The following is a 20,218-nucleotide window of genomic DNA, read 5'->3' as shown; positions in this document are numbered from 1 at the left end:
TTCTTTTATCATTTTTATTTTCAATATATTTTATTGTGTAAGTATATTTTTACTCATTTAAAAACCATCTGTAATGACTTTTATTCAAATTTTAATTTTGTCTCCTGTGCATTTTATCTGCTGGTTTTGAGGTTTTTTCATGCTGACTGTAGGAGTTCATTTTATTTTTCAGTAATTAGTTCTTTGTTCTTACGAACTATGAAAATTTTCTCTCAGTTTGTCATCTCTCTTTTGACTTTTTCTTTTTCTCAGGTAGATTTTTCTTATTTGCATGTAACCAAATTTATCCATTTTTAAGTGTATAGCCCTCTTATTCCTCTTTTCTTTGGTCAATGTTGGAAAGTCTTTCATCACTCTGAAATTCTCCAAAAAAAATTATTGCTTTTATCCTTAGCATTTTTATAGTCTAATATTCTATGTATATATATTTAAGCCAACAAGAATAAGTTTTCATATAAAATTTATTTTATCTGAAAGTTTGAGGTAGGAATTTATTATTCTTTTTTTTCCAACTCCCCTGGGAGTTTTACAACTGAATAATCCATATTCTTCCTCTAGGTTACAAGGGAAAAGTCACCTTTATCATACACTAAGTTTCCATGTATAATTAAGTTTATTTCTAGACTTTATTCGATTGATCTGTCTATTCAAGAAGCTGTATTATAGTGCTTTCATAACTGTGACCTTACATTATGTTTTAATATTTCGTAGGATCTGTCCCTGACCATTCTTTATTTTTTAATTTCACATATCAAATTTGAGATGTTAGTTTAGTTCCAAAAAGTATCTAGTTTATATGTTCATTGAAATCTCATAAATGCATATACTAATTTCAGGGTAACTGGTATCTTCCTATTTGAACACAGAATAAGTCAATTTATTCAAAACTTGTATATCTTTCATTAACATTTTAAGGGTTTTTTTTTTTTTTGGTGTAAATCTTGCAAACTTCTTTTCAAGTATATTCCTAAGTATTTTATCCTTGTTTTTATTTAAAAAAACTTTTCTTCATTATGTTTTTAAAATATAGTTTTTATTTTATGTAGGGTGGATATTGATCTTTTTGAATAATAAATTTTACCCAACCACTGGATAATTGTTTTTTTGCAGTGGTATTTAAGTTAATTTTCTTGAGTTTTCCAGGTACAATTATGTCAGCTACAAACTGACCCCTCTTCTTAAATGTTTTATCTCATTACGTTTTTCTAATTCTAGTTAAATACTTGTAATAGTGGATAGCCTCGTCTTATTCCTGATATTAATAGGAATGCTCTTAGTCAATAAGCATGATTTGGGAAATATGGTTTCTGTGGCTAATAAGATATTTATTTGTATTTCATTACGGGTTAAACTCTAATATTATAAGAAGCATTTTCTGTACAAATGAGATTATCATGTGATTTTTCTCTAAATTCTATTTATATGGTGAATTTTATTAAACCAAATTTTCTGGTGTTAGACCATTCCTGTGTCCCTGATTACCTTCACTTGGTGGTATAGTATTTTTTCTTATAGGATTTATTGATTTATTTTTGGCTGCATTGCGTCTTCATTGTTGCACACCAGCTTTCTCTAGCTGTAGCAAGCAGGGGCTACTCTTAGTTGCGGTGTGCAGGCTTCATATTGTGGTGGCTTCTCTTGTTGTGGCTTATGGGCTCTAGAGTACAGGCTCAGTAGTTGTGGCGCACGGACTTAATTGCTCCACAGCATGTGGGACCTTCCTGGACCAGGGATCGAACTCATGTCCCTTGCATTGGCAGGTGGATTCTTAACCACTGCACCACCAGGGAAGTCCCACTGGTGTAGTATTTTTAATGTAATGCTAGACTTACATGTTAATAGACTTTTGCCTTGACATTTGGCAGTAAAGTTGGGGGTTGCTTCAGTTTTGCAGTATTCTGGTCAGGTTTGTCACCTTTTCTTCCTCTTTTATACTCTTGAATGGATTAAATGTAAAACCCAACCCCTCAATCACTAACAGAAGACTGACTACATCCCCATTGTGCATGTAAATGTTTTGATAATTGTTAACTGTTACGGGCAGGAATATCCCAAATGTCCTGGTATATGAGGTCTTCGGAGGAGAGAATTTGGATTAAAGAAAGTTGACACTTGACTTGATTACCTTAGAGCTGCAGATACATTTTCCATCTCTTCCCCCTTTTTAAAATTCATCACGGAAAATCAGATTTCTGTTCCCACAAGATTTGCATTAATGCAAATCACTTCTTCCTTAATACATTCTATGTGAGAGTATAAGGGGTCTCAGAAGCCCCAGGTCAGCTTACCCATTCCAGGTAGGCAGAGACAAGACCACAAAATGGTGTGAGAGTACACTGCATGGCAGTGACAGATTTCAAACCAGGTCATGTGATTCTGACCTTGTGTTGTTTCCATGTCTCTCAACTGCCTCTCTTCTTGAAACAGAACTGAGATGCCTCTAACAGGCTCCACTGACGTACCATACCTCCCCTTTTATCCCAGCCAGGTTTACCAGATGCCTCTAACCTTGGGGATGAACTATTGTCTGAATTTTGTGTCCTGGACCACAGTATGGGGTATGTTAGTAGGAAGGAGGGTGATATATCTTTGTATCTCATGAAGCACGGCCTCTGTATAGGGCAGTTTTATCTTTTCCTTCATGCAGGGGCTTTGGTCGCGTCCAATCACCTGGTCAATTTCTTCATGAATTATGGCTGCAGGGAGACATGTCATGAATGATACTGAAGAGATGTATTCCTTGGACACCTGGAAAAGACCTGGAAATGTTTACAGTGCGTAATAGAAAGTGGCCTAGAAAAGGCTCCCAAGGTCAAAGACACGTTGCTAAGCAGTCCATGGGTCTGCTGCTCATGGAATTTCTATTTTCTATTTTGCTGCAAAGACCAGAGGTTTTGCTTCAGGAAACATAAAAGCTGCATCAGATATGTTCTTGGCCTCCTGATTGAATTGGTTTTTCTTCCTGCATAGGTGAGGAGATGACCTCTGTGGCAGGGATTAAGGTTTACCCCAGATCCCTGGCAAAGCAGCCGTAGAGGGGAAATGTTTAATCCTCACTCAAGTGGGAGCATCTTCTTTGTCAGCCTCATCCAGTCTCTTACACATTTTGTGGGAATGGCAAACATCATTTTGTTTAGCAATATAATCACTGGCTTTCTAAGACCTGTGCTCTGAGAACATGCTTGAGAAAATCATGCTACGACAATTTCATTTTTAAATTTTAAATTATATTGGAGCCAAAAATTCCCTTTGGGGAGTCTGATTCATTTCAAACTGGAAAAACATAGGCCCGTGAGGTAAAATAACTTGTTTGAGGTCACACAGCCAGGTACTGGCAGGCCGAGAATGAGAATCCAGCACAGGAACCCATGCATCCCTCATTTAAATAGGGCTCACTCTTCAGCACTGCATCACACATAGAAGAGTTGCGATACAGAACTCCTCTGTTTTTAAACTTAAATGAAAGTCTTTGGGTTCGTAAAGGTCTCTCTTCCTTAACAGCATCATTTGATGTAATTCTGATCTATAAAATCAAACCACATGGATGGCCCTTTGTATGATGCTCTACAAGGCAGTCCAGGGAAGGAGAAGTCATCACTGCCAGAGTATCTTCCCACCCTCAACAGTGCCAGAAGCTCATATCTTATCCTAAATAAATACTTAGGATATTTGCTGTACCTTGAACCTCAGGGTGTTTCATTAGAAGTAGGAGCCCAAATCTCAGGGTGATAGTGGTTGTCTCTATTCCTGCTGAAAACAGATTTCATCCACAGGTTGTCAAGTTCTCCAAGTGAAATTCAGACTCTGGGTTCTGTTTCTCCTGTAGATGGTAGAGTTAATGGCCATGTGAATTAAAAAGAAGGCAATGGCTGGGCTTCCTAGGTGGCTCAGTGGTTGAGAATCTGCCTGCCAATGCAGGGGACACAGGTTCAATCCCTGGTCCAGGAAGATCCCACATGCCACGGAGCAACTAAGCCTGTGTGCCACAACTATTGAACCTGCACTTTAGAGCCCGTGAGCCACAACTATTGAGCCCATGTGCTGCAACTACTGAAGCCCACACGCCTAGAGCCCGTGCTCCACAACAAGAGAAGCCACGGCAATGAGGAGCCTGCGCACCACAACAAAGAGTAGCCCCCACTCACCTCAACTAAAAAGAAAGCCTGCGCACAGCAAAAAAAAAGACCCAACACAGCCAATAAAATAAATAAATTAAAAAAAAAAAAAAGAAGGCAATGGCTTATCAGAGCTCCATGATCACACCCCATCACTAGTAATAGGCTTCATTTGTGCACGGTAGGGTAGCAGATAAAAAAATCCGTCATGGAATTGAAACTTCTGATTCAAATCCCATGTTAGTCAATGAATAGATGTGTGCCCTGGCAAGTTACTTTACCTCTTTACTCAATTTCATCATCTGTGAAATTGGGATAAAAAACAGAACATACCCCACAGGGCAATTATAAAGATGAAAAGAGTTAATGGGTGGAAGGTCTTGGAATAATTCTTCATATATACAAAGAGTCAGTGAATGGTATCTTTTATTATATTTAATGAAAAAGACTAGATGATAAGCTCTGTGTGAGCACAATGTAGAGAAATCACTGGTTTGTGACTGGTCTGCTTCCTTCACTTACAAAGACTTAGGCATTTGCAGCCCCACATGCTCACATATGACACTCATCATTATTAATGGAATTTTTTTTTGTTGGAGTATAATTGTTTTACAAGGTTGTGTTAGTTTCTGCTGTACAACAAAGTGAATCAGCTATATGATACATATATCCCCTCCCTCATGAACCTCCCTCCCACCCTCCCCCATTAATGGCACTTCTAATATGAAGATTGTACTTGTAGATATAGGACATTTTGACATAATTTTTTGCATGGGATCTACAAAGCCTTTAGAAAATAAATTGGTCCAGGGCTTAAAAACAGTGAGTGAGCTTTCTATTTTACAGTGACTACTAAAAATAATAGCGATTAATAATAATAAAACAAATAATGAATAAAAATAAAATAATAGGGATCTTTGTTGATGTATCCCCAACCCTTGGCATAATAGCTAGCACTAAGAATTTGTTGAATAAATGAATTTTAATATATATAAACTAGTTAGGCTAATAAAAATCTCTATTTTTCACTATAATTAAATTATTTTCATTGCTGATTAATTTTTGGTGGGCTTTTAATACCATTGTTTTTATTTTTTTTTGTTTTTTTACCATTGTTTTTAAATTTGAGAAAAGTTTTAGGGTACTTGTTTTAAGTGTTAGCTTTATTTTTAAAGCTCTGAATCAAGTTTTTCTTAACTAAGTTTCTTTATACCATGTCTCTCCTATTCATTTCAAAATGGGATGACTTCTGCATATGGATGTCCAAGTTTTTAGGCACGTTGCCACTTCCTACCTGTAGTTCTTACTGCCTTGATCTGGAATACTGAGCATTATTTATTTATTTATTTATTATTTATTTATTTATTTTTGGCCGTGTTGGGTCTTCATTGCTGCACACGGGCTTTCTCTAGTTGTGGCGAGTGGGGGCTACTCTTCGTTGTGGTACACAGGCTTCTCATTGTCGTGGCTTCTCTTGTTGTGGAGTACGGGCTCTAGGTGCATGGGCTTCAGTAGTTGTGGCTTTTGTGCTCTAGAACACAAGCTCAGTAGTTGTGGCACAAGGATTTAGTTGCTCCGTGGCATGCGGGATCTTCCTGGACCAGAGATTGAACCTGTGTCCCCTGCATTGGCAGGCGGATTCTTAACCACTGCGCCACCAGGGAAGTCCCTATACTGAGCATTTTAAATAACTCCCTCACAACAGAAAGTCCAGTAGGTTTTTAAAAATCTTTTTGGGGAGAGAGTTAGGGAGAAAATGGAAATATCAACATATCTTTTATTTATGTTCTAACTCTGTAATTTAGCTAAGTAGATGAACTCCACCATTTTGTTTAATTCTTAACACAACCCAAATCTGTTATCTAGTAAGGTTTAGAGATTAAAACATAATGGAACAAAACTCACAGGAAAGCAGGATGCTTCAGAAGTTTCTACCCATATTCTCTTGGTAGTTATCTTAAAGGAAAAATAGATGTGGAGGCGAGGCAAGGAAGGAATTGCTTGAAATCCAGACGTTAGTATATCAACTTTCTTTTTGTTTCTTTCAAGGATCTCAAGGCCTTGGTGTGTATGCTAACAACTGTCCATGGTCCCTTTCCAGTGTTTCCTGTACTGGTGAATGGCCCCAACTTCCATCTAGTTAAGCAAGCCAGGAACCCGGCTCCTCCTCTCTTGCATTTACCAACTCACCACCAAGACTGTTAATTTTACCTCCTAAAAGTATCTCAAATCTATCCATGTCTCTTCATTTCCACCACCAGTACCCTTGGCCATCTTCTTTGCCTTGGGCCAGTGCAATCATCTCATATAGAAGATGCTATTGGTGCCCTGCTCAGATCCCTTTTACTGGTTCTGATAACCTACCTCACAGCTGCTTTGGCTCACACCTGCAACTTTCTCTGGAGTCCCTTGGGCATTGAAGCCACAATGACAAGAGAAGCCTGGGAGGGAATCAGTCTCCCAGACCACTCTCATTGGGCTGCGTGTGGCCAATGACTGATGGGTGCAAGGGTACAAAAGCCCAGCTCCATTGCCCCAGAGAATGACAAACTCTGCAGTGCAATTTATACTCTAGAGCCCCCTGTAGGATCAAGTAGAGACTACATTTCACCTGAAACCGCATCTATGTTTAATTTTTCCCCTTCCTTATCCTGTTTCTCTCATTCACACACATACAAGTTTCTCCTGATAGCACTCCCTTAATAAATCACTTTTATACAAATCCCTATTTTAGGCTCTGCTACCAGGAAATTTACCCTGAAACAACTCCTAGCTGTTCTCCCTGCATCCACTGTTGATCCTTCCAATCTGTTCTCCACATCACAAATATGGTCATTCTTTACACAGTGCTTAGACCCTGCAAATGAATTTCACTGACATTAGGATAAAAACTAAACTAATATATCCTGCCAGGCTCTGCATGAATGGTCTGCCTGCTGACCTCTTGCTGTTTCAGCTTCTCTACCACCACTCTTTCCTGCTCCCTCCCTTCCAGCCGCACTGACTTTCTGTCTACCCATCATATCCCCAAGCTTCCCTCTGCCTCAGGGCCTTTGCATGTCTTGTTCCTTGGCTTGGTATATTTTTCTCTGCTACTTTTATGCAGATAATCTCTACTCACCTTTCAGCTTTCAGCTCAATTGTTCACCTATAGGAGCAGGGATGTATCCACTGGGCCTTGGTTTAGAAGTCCCTTCCTGACTCACATTAGACTAGCATTAGTGTTCCTGCCACATTCTCCCATAGCAACCTTGTACTTCCCCCATTAGCACTTCATTGTTACTGTTCATTTTGATGATCTTTGCACTAGACTGTAAGCTCCATTAAGTCAAGGACTGCATCTTTGTTAGTTAATTAATTAATTAATTTCCATAAATATTTATTTATGTGCATCTATAATATTCCAGGCATTGTACTAGTTGCTGGTGATACAAAGCATGAAAAATCAACACTACCCCAGCCCTTTGGAGTATACAGTGTACTGGAGAATATAGAGGTAAGTTAAATAAATATTTTGTTAAACTATGATAAGTGCTATGAAAGAAAATTGCAGGGTAATATCTGCTTCATCATTTTATTCCCTTTACCAAGCACCATGACTGATACAGAGTTGGTGCTAAATAAAATTGTTAAATGATTGAATTAAAAATCCAGCTATTTTTTTCTCTTTTCCAGACAAACATCTAGTCCTCAGAGAACCAAAAACAAAATTTTTCCTTCAGAATGAAGAGGCTATTTCGATGCATATTGTTGGTAAGTGGAATGAGTTTGAATGCCTCTACTGACTCCAGGGAAATTTCTGAGAAGAGAAAAGGGCATCAACATGCCTTCCTTCAATATGTTTTCTAAGGAAATCAAGCTTTCCAAATCAGCCCTCCTAGAGATTAAGAAAACTAAACAAGTTATTATATTAAAAAAAAAAATAAGGGTGGGATCCTAATCTGAAAGGAGTCTGGCTTTATTTACTTACTTACTTTATTTACTTATTTATGGCTGCATTGGGTCTTTGTTGCAGCATGCGGGCACGTAGGATCTTCCATTGTGGCGTGTGGGCTCTTTGCTGTGGCACATAGGCTTCTCTAGTTGTGGCGCACAGGCTCGAGGGCTCGTGGGCTCTGTAGTTTGCGGCACGCGGGCTCTCCAGCTAAGGCGCACGGGCTCAGTAGTTGTGGCACACAGGCTTAGTTGCCCCTCGGCATGTAGGATCTTAGTTCCCCAACTAGGGATCGAACCCGTGTCCCCTGCATTGCAGGACGGATTCTTTACCACTGGACCACCATGGAAGTCCCATAAACAAGTTATTATTAACTAACTGTTTGCTATAACTTGCACATTTATGATACAGTTGAGTGGTGTTTTTCTTTTGTTTATATATATATCTGGAGAACTTTGGCATAAATGAGGTTAATTTTATAGGGCTCAAAGAATTATTTTCAGATTTTAAGTTTGTTACATATGTACATACATTTTAAATGTCTTTTTTACAATCTATTGTTTGTCACAGTCTTAACTGTTTTTCTACTGATGTTCTCATGGACACATGCTGGTATTTTATGCCAGTGACATTCTGAGGGTTGGTGGCTGTGTGATACTTGCTATTCAATATGTTTAATACCACCCATGGTTAATGTATTATGTATTTGCTTTAGAATCCTTTATCCATTACCAGTTTCAAATAACAAAATTGTTCTATGGGAAAACACAATCCCATTTTTATAATATATTGGTCTATGACATGCTACCTGGGAAGTATTGTGGCAAAAATGGCTGACTGTGTATGTGTAAATAATGTGTAGAGAAGATGAATGTGTGTTTTAGCCACCCCAAGATAAATATGAGCTCAGAAACATGCATATATATATTTATATATATATATATATGTAGCTCATCATAAATTTGTATCGAGAACATTTCATTAAATGCTAATGTCCAAGTGTAGGAAGTAAATAGAAATACAAAGGAAAAAGAGGGCTTTGGACTATTTTAAAATTTCTACTATTGTTAATAGTGTACCCCATTACCATAAGATATCAAAATATCAAGAATTACCTACATGGTGTGATTATGCTTTCCTGCATTTACAGGGACTAATAAAATATAGTATCAGGGAAAGATGTCACATACAGTACCTGCTCCATCTTGCTGAGGAAACAGTCAATGTAGTCTCGAGGGTTATTATGATCCAGAGACTGTTGATGCTCCTTCACTTTTTCCAGAGTAAAATTTTGAATATCTTTAAGCCTTTTTGAAAATGCTTTGTGCTCTCCAGGGAGATGCTTTATGAGTCCGGGCCATAGATTGTAAATCTAAAATGAGAAAAAAAATACATCAGCAATTCAGTTTGTGAAGAGAGACCGGGGTTTCTAAATGGAGCACCTAACCCTCTGTGGAGTCTGACCAGGGAGAAACCCTTCCTCCAGCTTCCAAGCAGAAGAGAAGGGAGGGTGGCCATCACACATGCGAGAGCAGCCCCTTCCTTGCCCAACCTCAGAGTCAGAGAGGGGGAGAATATGCATAGGGGTCTTAAAAGAAACGTAGGCAAGTGGAAACATGATGTCTTCTTTTGTGGGAGTCAACTCACAGAAGTGAGCAGAAGGCAGCCTTCCACAGATGCTGGGGGAAGTGACATGCACTCATCCACTGGACATAAGACACTCATGGAGGGAAGGTAACAGTGCTTGTGTTGGCACATGCTCGCAGCCCTTTACCCCGCCTATGGGCTCCCAGTGCCCCCATGAGATCAACCACAAGGGCAGAGGCAGACTTGGCTTTACCTGGTTCCAGGGAGAGTTTACTCGATTAAAATTTTCATTTAACAAACTCAACAGGGAGAGTAGCGACATTGTTGTAGTGGAAACGCTCATTGAAGAGGATAGAACAGATCACGTTGCAGGAAGCACAGGAGAGGGTGAAGACAGGGTCCAAGGGCTGAGCTGATGTGAGAAAAAAATCTAACATTTAGAATTTTCGTCAGCCTGCATTAGGGCTTCAAGAACAGGGCTTCCCTCTTGCTCAGATTGATATCTATATTTTATTTTCTCTAAACTTCTTCAAGTTAGGATTAAGCATCTTCTACTAATACTAATACTATATGGTCTGTAGTATTACATTATGCTACTACTACTACCATGTTATTCAATGAATACTGTAATGGTCATAAGAGCAACAAGTAATATTATGGAGTATTTACTACATGCTGGATACTGTGTAAATATTTTGCAAACTGTATTATTTAACCCTCATTCTGAGGTTTGATTTTTAGCCCCATTTTTCACATGAGGAAACTGAGTTTTAGAGAAGTTAAGTAACTTGTCCAAATTTACACATCCAGTAAGTGCTAAAATTGGGAGGTGAATCCAAACACAGGGATTTGAGAGTCCCAAGTAACAGCTCTGGGTCATTTTCTTCCCGCCCTCTTTTTCCTAGTCAACGCCCTGATTCACAGAGACGATTAAGGACTATTGAGCATCTTCCAAAGGAGGAGGAGCTTTGGTGGGAGCTGTGTGTGTAGAAGCTCTTTGCCCCTAAAGATGGTCAATGGAACGCACCCTCTGTTTTCCTGAGCTCTTCCACCAGAAACTGAGCCTCCTCCGTGACCCTCTCCTCAAGGCTCCTCTTCCCCATCCCGAAGTTCCTCAGGGTCATGAGGGAGAAGTGCCGCATTTGCTTCCACCTGTCTCCATTACTGAGAAAGATTCCTAGGAAAAGAAGCAAAGAGCACGAAAGCATTTTGCATCATGGAGTTAGACTTTCCCTGAAGCTGATCTGTTGCATCCACCTTGCACTGTTGCCAGTGCCCCTTTATCAGGGATTCAGCAACTGACCTCTGAAAAGCACAACATATTCTTTGGTTTGGGTGAAATATTTGCCACAAAGAATATAAAACCCTAGGTCTGGTCAACAGAGGGCAGGGGTGATAGAGTCAGGAGGTGGGATCATTGGCAGGTAGAGAACATTCCCAAGTGTGGGAAAGTTCCTCTGTCTGGTTTTGTTAAAAATGGTAAAGACTGGCATGTATTCTCACAAACCCCTTTCCTGAGTGTCTGTTTTTACACTTAATATCCCTCTAACTTGTGGTTTAATTCCACCTGTGATTTTCTCTATTAGAGGATAAGAAACTACAAAGCAGAGAAATAGAGAGTGCATGTTTCTATTCACCTCTAATCTGAACAAGAAGAAACTCAGGAGCAAAGGAACTCAGTATGTTCACACCAGTGTTTTTTCATTTCTTCCTCTGTAAAAACCAGTTATGTGTCCTGAATTTCCTTAATGCACCACCAATTTCCTAGTGCCCCAAACCCAAACCTCAGGGCATCTTCACATCCCTCTTGCCCTTCACCCTATACATGTGCATTTGGTAAGTCCTGTCGATTCCACCTTGAAAATGTCTTTCTCATCTGTCCCTTTTTGTCAATTCATACTACACTACCACACTTCAGGTTCTAACATTTTTACAGATTTTAAAAGTTATAATCATCTTCAAACCAGTTTCCCCTTTCACTCGTCTAAATGTACAGTTTCCAGGTTACTCAAAATCAAATACAGGCACAATTACGCTGGTGCTAAAAATCATTCAATGGATCCCCCTACCCCACCTCACCTCCTCACCCCAGTCTCATTCTGACACCTTTAAACCCTCAAACTTTCCATCATTCTCCCTCTTGGTTCTAACTCTGAGCTTATGGACCAATCACAACTGTTCTTTAAACACACCTACATTGTTTTGCACCCTTATTTTGTTCATTCTCTCCCTTTTGCTGACAAATCTGCTCCTGCCCTATTTGCTTCATTGAGTTTCTAGCTTTCCTTAAAGAGCCATCTTGAAAACCTTCTCTTTGAAGTCTTCCCTATCCTCTACTGGAGGTAATCTCTCCTTCCTTTACTGAATTGGCTTGTATAATGCTTTAGTACAATTTATCTTTTCTACCTTGTATTACAGCAATTTGTTTACTTTTGTTACTTTTCTATACTAGATTTTACTTAGTTAAGTGACTGGTACATCCCTCCAAATATTTCCTGTGACACATGATGATCTCTTACCTTGCACATAGAAGATGTTCAATATACAATAATTTAAATATTCATTTCACATCTACCAAATTAGCAAGCATTAAAAAAATTATTGTACCGAAAGAAATCAAGTTTGCTAAATCAACTTAAAGCAAATTTGCTAAATCAACCTGCAGCAAATTTGGTGCATTAGTTTAGCTTTGTTGCATATCACTACCTATTGTGGAAATTAAACAATATTTATAGCAAAAGCTACTAAAATTGTCTTTGGTCCATTAATTGCTTTTCTAAGAATTTACACAAAGATAATTCAACAAAAGATAAAAAGGTGTACACTGCAATGCCATCTATACTGATTTAAGAAATTTGTAAATAGTCTAAATGCTAATTATAGGTATTGTTTGCATAATTATACAATGATAGTAAATCAGCATTAGGAAAAGTGAGCAATTGTTGAAACGATGATTATGAAAACTATGTAAAATATAAGAAATGTTAATATTTAAAAGAAAAATCAGTATACAAATATGTCTGTATACTATAATTACAACTATGTAAAATATGTGTACATATGAACATTATCTGGGAGATGGCACATAAAAATAAATGTTAGATCAACTATACTTCAATTAAAAAATATAAAACAAAAAATTTTAAAATAGGTTAGTGTATTGAGACTATGGTTAGTGGTTCTGGGTTCTAGACTTAGGCAAACTGAACTCAGATCTCTACTTCAAAACCTTCTAATTTGGGTGAGTTATTTAACTTCTGTTGCCTCAGCTTTTCATCTGTTGAATGGAAATAAAAAATATCTTTCTCATGGGGCCACTGTGTTAACTGAATATGGTAATACATGAGAAACCCCTAGCACAGTATCTGGCACATAAGAAGTATTTGATAAATAATAGCTATTATATAATTATAGCTTTTATAATAATAATTTGATAATAATCCAATTATTATTATAACATAACATTTATAATAATTATTAATCATATTATTATTATTATTGGATTTTAGGAATATTTTATCTCTTTACATTTTTAACTGTTTTTACATCACCTTAAAATCAAAACACAATTATAATTTTGGTAAAATTTTTATTTAATCCTTAATTAGACTTTTAAATGCTGCCCTTTTTTGCTCTTCATTTATTCTCCCATTTATTTAATAAACTGTCATTGCTATTCCATGCCAACTAAAGCATGTCACTTGCCATCCAGCTCTACAAGGATGAGGTCAATGGCCACTGCAGTCACTGAGCTTCAACAGACTCTGAAAGGAATTCAGGGTGGAGGTCAGGAATGAGGCCACTTTGTGCTCTGGAGAAACTGACAGAACAGTTCTTCAGATAGTTAGATACTTTCAGGAGAAAACTTTATAAACTCAATTTCTGGCATTTCCTCATACTTAGCAAAGCACTAAAATCATTTAGGGAGACATCTGTTCCTTGTGACTTGCAGCAGCCTCTACCCAGATGGGTGCTTGTTTGCATGCACCCTCTTTGCCAAATCATATATATACTGACTTCCCCCACTGTCTCTTTGGAACAGTTCCTCAGAGCTATCTGAGAGGCTGTCTCCTGGGCTATAGTCCTCAGTAAGTCCCCAAATAAAAGTGAACTCACAGCTCTTACGCTGTGCACTTTTTGTTTAGTTGACACTTGCTATATATGTCAGATATATTACTACCGTGAACATTCTTGTTTATAATTTTTCCCACATCTTGTATTATCTCTCAAGATAGGTTTCTAAAGAGGAATTACTCCATCACTGTGGATGTCTCTTTAGAGAAGTTTGGTTATTAAGGAGCAGGAAACCTGGGACAGTAACCAAAGGGAGTTGCGAGGAGAGTGCTGTGGAATATTCACATGCTCCTGGCAATGACTCAGTGGAGAGTGAGTTTATCAGTCACAGTCCAACCAGGAAAAGAGAAGCCTCTCCAAATAAATACTTCAAACAGAGGAAATTCAATTAGGGAATTAGTTTTAAGGTGATGGAAACACTAAGAGGCCAAACCAGGGACAGCGAGACAACTGGTAGTTATCAACAGCAGAAAACTACTGCCATCTCCCCATGGAAGGGACAAAGGAGCTCAGTGGCTGGGGTTACCTGGCCAGAACTGGAACCAAAGTGGCCCTGTTTTGAAGGAGCTGGAGTCACGGCGGACATGCAGCTCTTGGAAGAGATGTTATTTGAGGCACAGAGAGGGGGACCTCTGGCTGACCTTCCACTCCCCAATCTCTTGCCAGTGCCTCTCTTTGGTTGATCCCAGTCAGAGCTAGCTGTTGAAAGAGTGTGGGAATTTCAGCTTGCAGTATCCGTTGTACTGGGAACCAGGGCCAGTAGGGAAGAGAAAGGAGCAGCTTTCAAGGCAAGCAGAGAGAGCTGGAGAGTCTGGGATGGAGAAGACATTACCGAAGAAGTAAAATCCTTGGGAAGGTGAGATGCTATAGGGTCTAGGGAACATGTGGAAACTTTCCCTGTCAAGAAAAGGGACACTTTTTCAATCATAACAGGAGAAAAAAAAAAAGAATGTGGGTACAGAGGCAGATAGACCTATAGATAAAATGTTAAGAAACTGAGAGAGTTCCTTTCTGATGCTTCTGTTGTTGCAATGAGTTATGATACCACGGTTCTGAGAGAGGAAATGCACAATGGGGGTGTGAATAGGAGGAATGAGGAGTCTCTGAGAGTGGAAAGGGGAGCCAAACAGAGGAACATGTTGTATTAAGAGTCCAATTGAGATTCAAAGGCATTAATGTAAAGGAAAGGCAGTGTAATTACTGAGAGAATTTCTCTAGCATTGTTTATCTTCTGGGTACAAGCACAGAAAGAAGGTGGTTGAATTCTTCCAGGGTTGGAGTATATGCCAGGCAAATGTGATGGTGGGAGAGAGTGCCAATATATTTTCTAGGGACTGATTACAGTAAGTGAGCTATGTGAAGGCTACTTTGATTCACTGATGCTGTCAGTTAAAAGTTTAAGGTCAAGGCTCTTAACAATATCTATTTCAGAGGAAAATCTGACATCTTGTATTGCCCTATTTCCAAATTTAAATGTTCTTGGGGGGTCCAAATCTGGGCATATACACGTATATGCACACAAATCTCACACACAGTAGTCAGTCTTTTCTTTTCTACAAAGGGAGTGCAGCTTTGGTCCAGGGTTTTCTGTGGCTCAGTGCAGAAGGCTCTGTAATCCTAGCTCCCACTTCAGGACCACTTGGCTCCCACTTAAACTTCTATTTCCTTATCAGTACAAAGGTGATACTTTCCTTTTCCGCTTGCTTATTGGGGGCAGATTGTGTTTTCCAGAGTGAACCACAACAATATCTCCCATCCCGCATTCTCTTCTGCAGTGTGATTACCACCACTTCCCCATCAAGAAGGGAAGCCTAATTCCTGTCCATTTGGATTTGGGTTGGCTTTTGGGAATACTTGCAATGAATACAATGGTTCTATGTTCTGACATTTGGTCTGGAGAAGCTTTGCAGCTTGGAGTTCTCACTCTCCAGATGCTCACCCTCAGGATGCCCCCTCCCGGACTCCAGGCACCAGAGAGAAGCCCAAGCCACGTAGGCAGGCTACTTGGAGATGCTCCATTGACAGGCCCACCCAGCTGAGCTCAGTCTTTGGGACATCCTTGCCCAGAAGCCAGCCTCATAAATGAAGAAGCCTCCTGATGATTTTAGCCCTCAGCTATTTGAATCACCCTTAGCTGCTTTATTTGGGAAAAAAAATCGGATGTCTGCTAAGGCCCCAGGCCTTGTGGACCAGAGAAAAGCCACTTCCAATATGCCTTGTTCAAATTCCTGATCACAAAATCCATGAGCATTAAAAAAATGTTTTTGGGGGGGTGTTTTACACCCCTGAGTCTGGGGTGGTTTGTTGCACAACAGGAGATAACTGGAATACTTTCCTATATTTCTCACTTTGGTCAGAATCTATGCCTATTATGTAAATATATATTTTTAAAAATATACTTCTTTCTCTTTACCACACCTGCATCTCTGCAGCTGTGGAGTGTTCCAAGGAAGGGATGCCCTCTCCACACCCACTGTGTTGGGGCAAGTATATACATGGGTGAATAATTACATAGTTGGTTGTTTTTATTTATTTTAACTAGATTCCTCAGTAGGTCTCTACAGTTTATATGTCCATAGATATAGTAGATTGCTTTCCAAAAATGTTATAGCATCTGCACTCCACCAGGTAAAGAATAAATGGCTGTTTATCCATACCTTTAAGAGTACTAAGTTATTTTAATTTTTGCCTTTAGTGAGTGAACAACGGCATCTAAAACTGGTGTGTGGATTGAATAAGATAAAGTAAAATAAGGGTTTGAGATAAATGAGATATCATTTATCTCATTTATCTGTCAATGAGATAAATGTTTAAAGATTAAGACACTAGGCAAAATATTGAGTTGATAGTTAACAGGAAATGTTTCAACAACTTGATTAGTGAGACAAAATCTATAGTACTGTATTATAGTGTTCAAAGATCACTAGATCAGAAATCTATCTAGTATTTTAGCAGATATTTCATTTACGAAGGTGTTATGGGTTGAATTGTTTCCCCTCAAAATATGTTGATGCCCTGACCCCCAGTATCTCTGAATATGACCTTATTTGGAAATAGGGTTTTTGCAGAGGTAATCAAGTTAACATGAGATCATTAGGGTGGGCTCAACCCAATATGACTGTATGCTTCTAAAAAGGGGAAATTTGGACACAGAGACATATACACACAGAGAATGCCATGTGAACATGAATCAGAGATTGGGCTGACACATCTACAAGTCAAGCAACAACAAAGATTGCCAGCAAAGCAACAGAAGCTAGGAGAGAAGCATGAAACAGATTCTCCCTTATAGCTCTCAGAAGGAACCAACCTCACTGACATCTTGATCTCAGACTTCTAGACTTTAAAACTGTGAGACAATGAAGTTCTGTTGTCCTAAGGTTTGTACCCAATTTTTGGTACTTTATTACGACAGCCCTAGGAAACTAATGCAGAAGGAAAACTAAAATATCAGTGAATGTTATTTTCCAGGATAGAAAGTTTTAGCAAAGGAAGAGCTGAATTATCTTTTCCCATTACAGGCAAGTAAGAAGCAGTAACAAGAATTTTATAGAAAGCGTCAAAACCCAATTTTCTCAGAGTTGTGAAAATGGCAATTTTTTGAGCAATAATTTTTTCCCCTCATGAGATCAATCCAACCCAGAAGCTTCCCGCTCCAGTTAAAAACTAATTTTAAAGCTCAAACACAACCAATGTAATCTTATTTACAAAAAAAGGGAAGAAGTAGAAGAAAGGTTTGGTTACTTCCTTAGGTGAGCAAATGCATCCTGATGTTATATAAGAGAGAGCAAAGATTGCTTTTCTTTTATCACCTAGTATACTACATATTAATTAATTATTCATAAATATGCTTTGAAAAGAATTGTTTCTATTTCCTTGGGGCTTGCAATTTTACAATTTTAAGTGGATTGGAGGAGACTGTCAGGCTGTCCTAAGTTTTATTTTTTTATTGTGTAATACTTCATACACATAAGGAGATATGTGTAACATATGTCTAAGTTTTGAATCATAATAATAAAATAATTATCTGTGAGCCTATTGTCCCACTGAAGAACTTGAGCTTGACTAAGACCACTGTAGCTCCCTGTGTGTTACCTGTCTGATCTACCACTCTCTCCCAGCCCCCTCGCCGCCACCACCACCCCACCCTACCACCATCATCCCCCAAGCAGGCTGACATTGAACACACAGCAATTTCTATACCCAGTCCTCTGTTTATTGTTGCTGCCACTATGCCACTGCAGCCTTTGTACCCTGTGAAATGACACCCCAAGCGTAGCTTCTCCAGCTCTATAAACACTAAGACCTCTAGGTAACAACTTTTATTTTCAAAATGTTCCCAGATTGTTTTTTATCACAATCATATTTGCAGATTTACCTTAAGGAGAACTTGGAGTCTGTTTTTGATGTTTATCTCAATAGAGTTATCAGAGCATCTGTTGGATAATAAAAGAATTTGTCTGGTCTTTGTCCCTGGTTCCTGGGAGTTTCTTTTCTTTTTTTTGTTTCTGTTTGTTTTTTGAGAGCTTCTAAACCCTTGGATTTTCCCACTTGTAACACAGAAGTGTCTTTGTTTTCATGCTGAGCCTCTGGGATCGCCCTTGAGTTTATGATAACAAGGTAACACACGGTGGATTCCTAGACAGTGTCAAGATGGGGCTGGCCATGCCAGAAAGACGAACTTTGTATTTAGAGAACTGGAGCTTTCAGCCAGGATTATATCAGCCTGATTTCCTGACTTTCAAGGAAAGAAAGGAGCTAGAGTTTGGGTTCTATCACGTGGCCAATGACTCGATCAATTGTGCCCAAGCAATGAAGTTCCACTTTAAAAATCTGGACAACAAAGCTCTAGTGAGATTCGTGGTTGGTGAACACGTCAATGCATCAAATGGGTAACGCATTCTGATTCCTTGGGAGAGAACAGAGAAGCTCTGCATTTGGGCCCTCCCAAACCTTACCCTATGTGTCTCTCCACTTGTATCTTTCATATAATAAAACTGTAATTGTAAGTATGGCACCTTCCTGAGTTCTATGAGTCACCTGGAGACCCCTGAACTTCTGGCTGACATCGGAGGTGAGGGCAGTCCTTTTGGGAATGATGCCCTTAACCAATGGAGTCTGCACTAACTATGGGTAGTTAGTATCAGAATTGCAGTGCAGTATTGCAGCATCTAATTCATTGCTTGTTGCAGAGCAGACACTCATTAGGTTAATCAGACTCTTTTGCCAGAGAGAATTAACTTTTATTTTGAAACATACCATATCCTCTCTGGGTATTGTCAATAATTGGAATACGTCCTCTGCCAAGGAATTTATCACCTTGATCAATTAGAGCTTCCTTCACCGCCTCATGTCCATGTAAGACCACAGTGATCCGGGATCCAAGGTACAGAGTGTAAACAGGGCCGTACTCTTTGGCTAGCTGGAAAGAGATGCAAGCAGCTGTAAGGGCTATTGTGAAATCTCTCCATTGGCAGCTTCAGTGGAAATTATGATTCACATGTAACTTAGACTTTGAGTCATTAATTTCCTTTCAGGAATTTAACCTGGGGTACAGTCATGGATTCATTTTTTTCCTTCATCTATACATGCAACCACTGAGCAAATATTTACTAAGAACCTTTACTGTGTCAGACACTGCCAGGAACCCTCATGGAACTCAGAGTCTAGTGGAAGTAACAGGCAGTAAATAGACAAAGAGTACATTTGCAATAGAAACTGAGCATAATTCTATGAAAGTGATAAAGAATGTACTATGTTGGATGATGATGGGAAAACTTAATAAAATAGAGAGATGAGGAATGAAGCAGCCAGGATAAGGGCTAGGAGGAGAGCTCACTAAGCAGGTATTAAAAAGGATGAAATCTGTATATTTATGATAGCATTGTGTCAAGGGGAGAAATAGAGTGCTAAAACAGCTGACAGCTAGGGGTTTGTTTTCAAATGTATTTTATAAATTTATTTATTTATTTATTGGCTGTGTTGGGTCTTTGTTGCTGCGCGCAGGCTTTCTCTAGTTGTGGTGAGTGAGGGCTACTCTTTGGTTCGGTGCGTGGGCTTCTCATTTTGGTGGCTTCTCTTGTTGCAGAGCATGGGCTCTAGGCATGCGGGCTTCAGTAGTTGTGGCACAGTCTCAGTAGTTGTGGCGCATGGGCTTAGTTGCTCCATGGCATGTGGTATCTTTCTGGACCAGGGATTGAACCTGTGCCCCCTGCATTGACAGGCAGATTCTTAATCACTGTGCCACCAGGGAAGTCCCTCAAATGTATTTTACATCCATGCAATTGAATTCAAAGCAGCCATCTGCAATTACTTATATGAGGATGTATAATGGTACAGAAACATGTTCAAGTTCTAAATTAAATTGTTGAAAATAACATTACATTAAAAAACCCATTTGTTAGGGAATTCCCTGGAGGTCCAGTGGTTAGGACTCTGTGCTTTCACTGCCAAGGATGTGGGTTCAATTGCTGGTTGGGGAACTAAGATCCCCCTGCAAGCTGTGAGG

At 39.1% G+C, this 20,218-nt stretch overlaps 1 protein-coding gene across 1 annotated transcript in view; it reads right to left on the bottom strand.

Annotated features, from left to right (window-relative positions):
* LOC130853070 (cytochrome P450 2C23-like) overlaps positions 1 to 20,218 on the bottom strand; it is a 28,898-nt gene that overhangs the window by 6,809 nt on the left and 1,871 nt on the right. The window contains 7 exon segments of the mRNA XM_057734206.1: positions 2,509 to 2,696; positions 3,679 to 3,820; positions 9,245 to 9,421; positions 9,890 to 9,956; positions 9,958 to 10,048; positions 10,664 to 10,813; positions 18,970 to 19,132. Of these exon segments, the coding sequence (XP_057590189.1) occupies positions 2,509 to 2,696; positions 3,679 to 3,820; positions 9,245 to 9,421; positions 9,890 to 9,956; positions 9,958 to 10,048; positions 10,664 to 10,813; positions 18,970 to 19,132 (978 nt within the window).

Source organism: Hippopotamus amphibius, chromosome 5 (genome assembly GCF_030028045.1).
Source record: "Hippopotamus amphibius kiboko isolate mHipAmp2 chromosome 5, mHipAmp2.hap2, whole genome shotgun sequence".
Taxonomy (NCBI): Eukaryota; Metazoa; Chordata; class Mammalia; order Artiodactyla; family Hippopotamidae; genus Hippopotamus; species Hippopotamus amphibius.
This window is presented reverse-complemented; position numbering and strand designations above follow the sequence as displayed.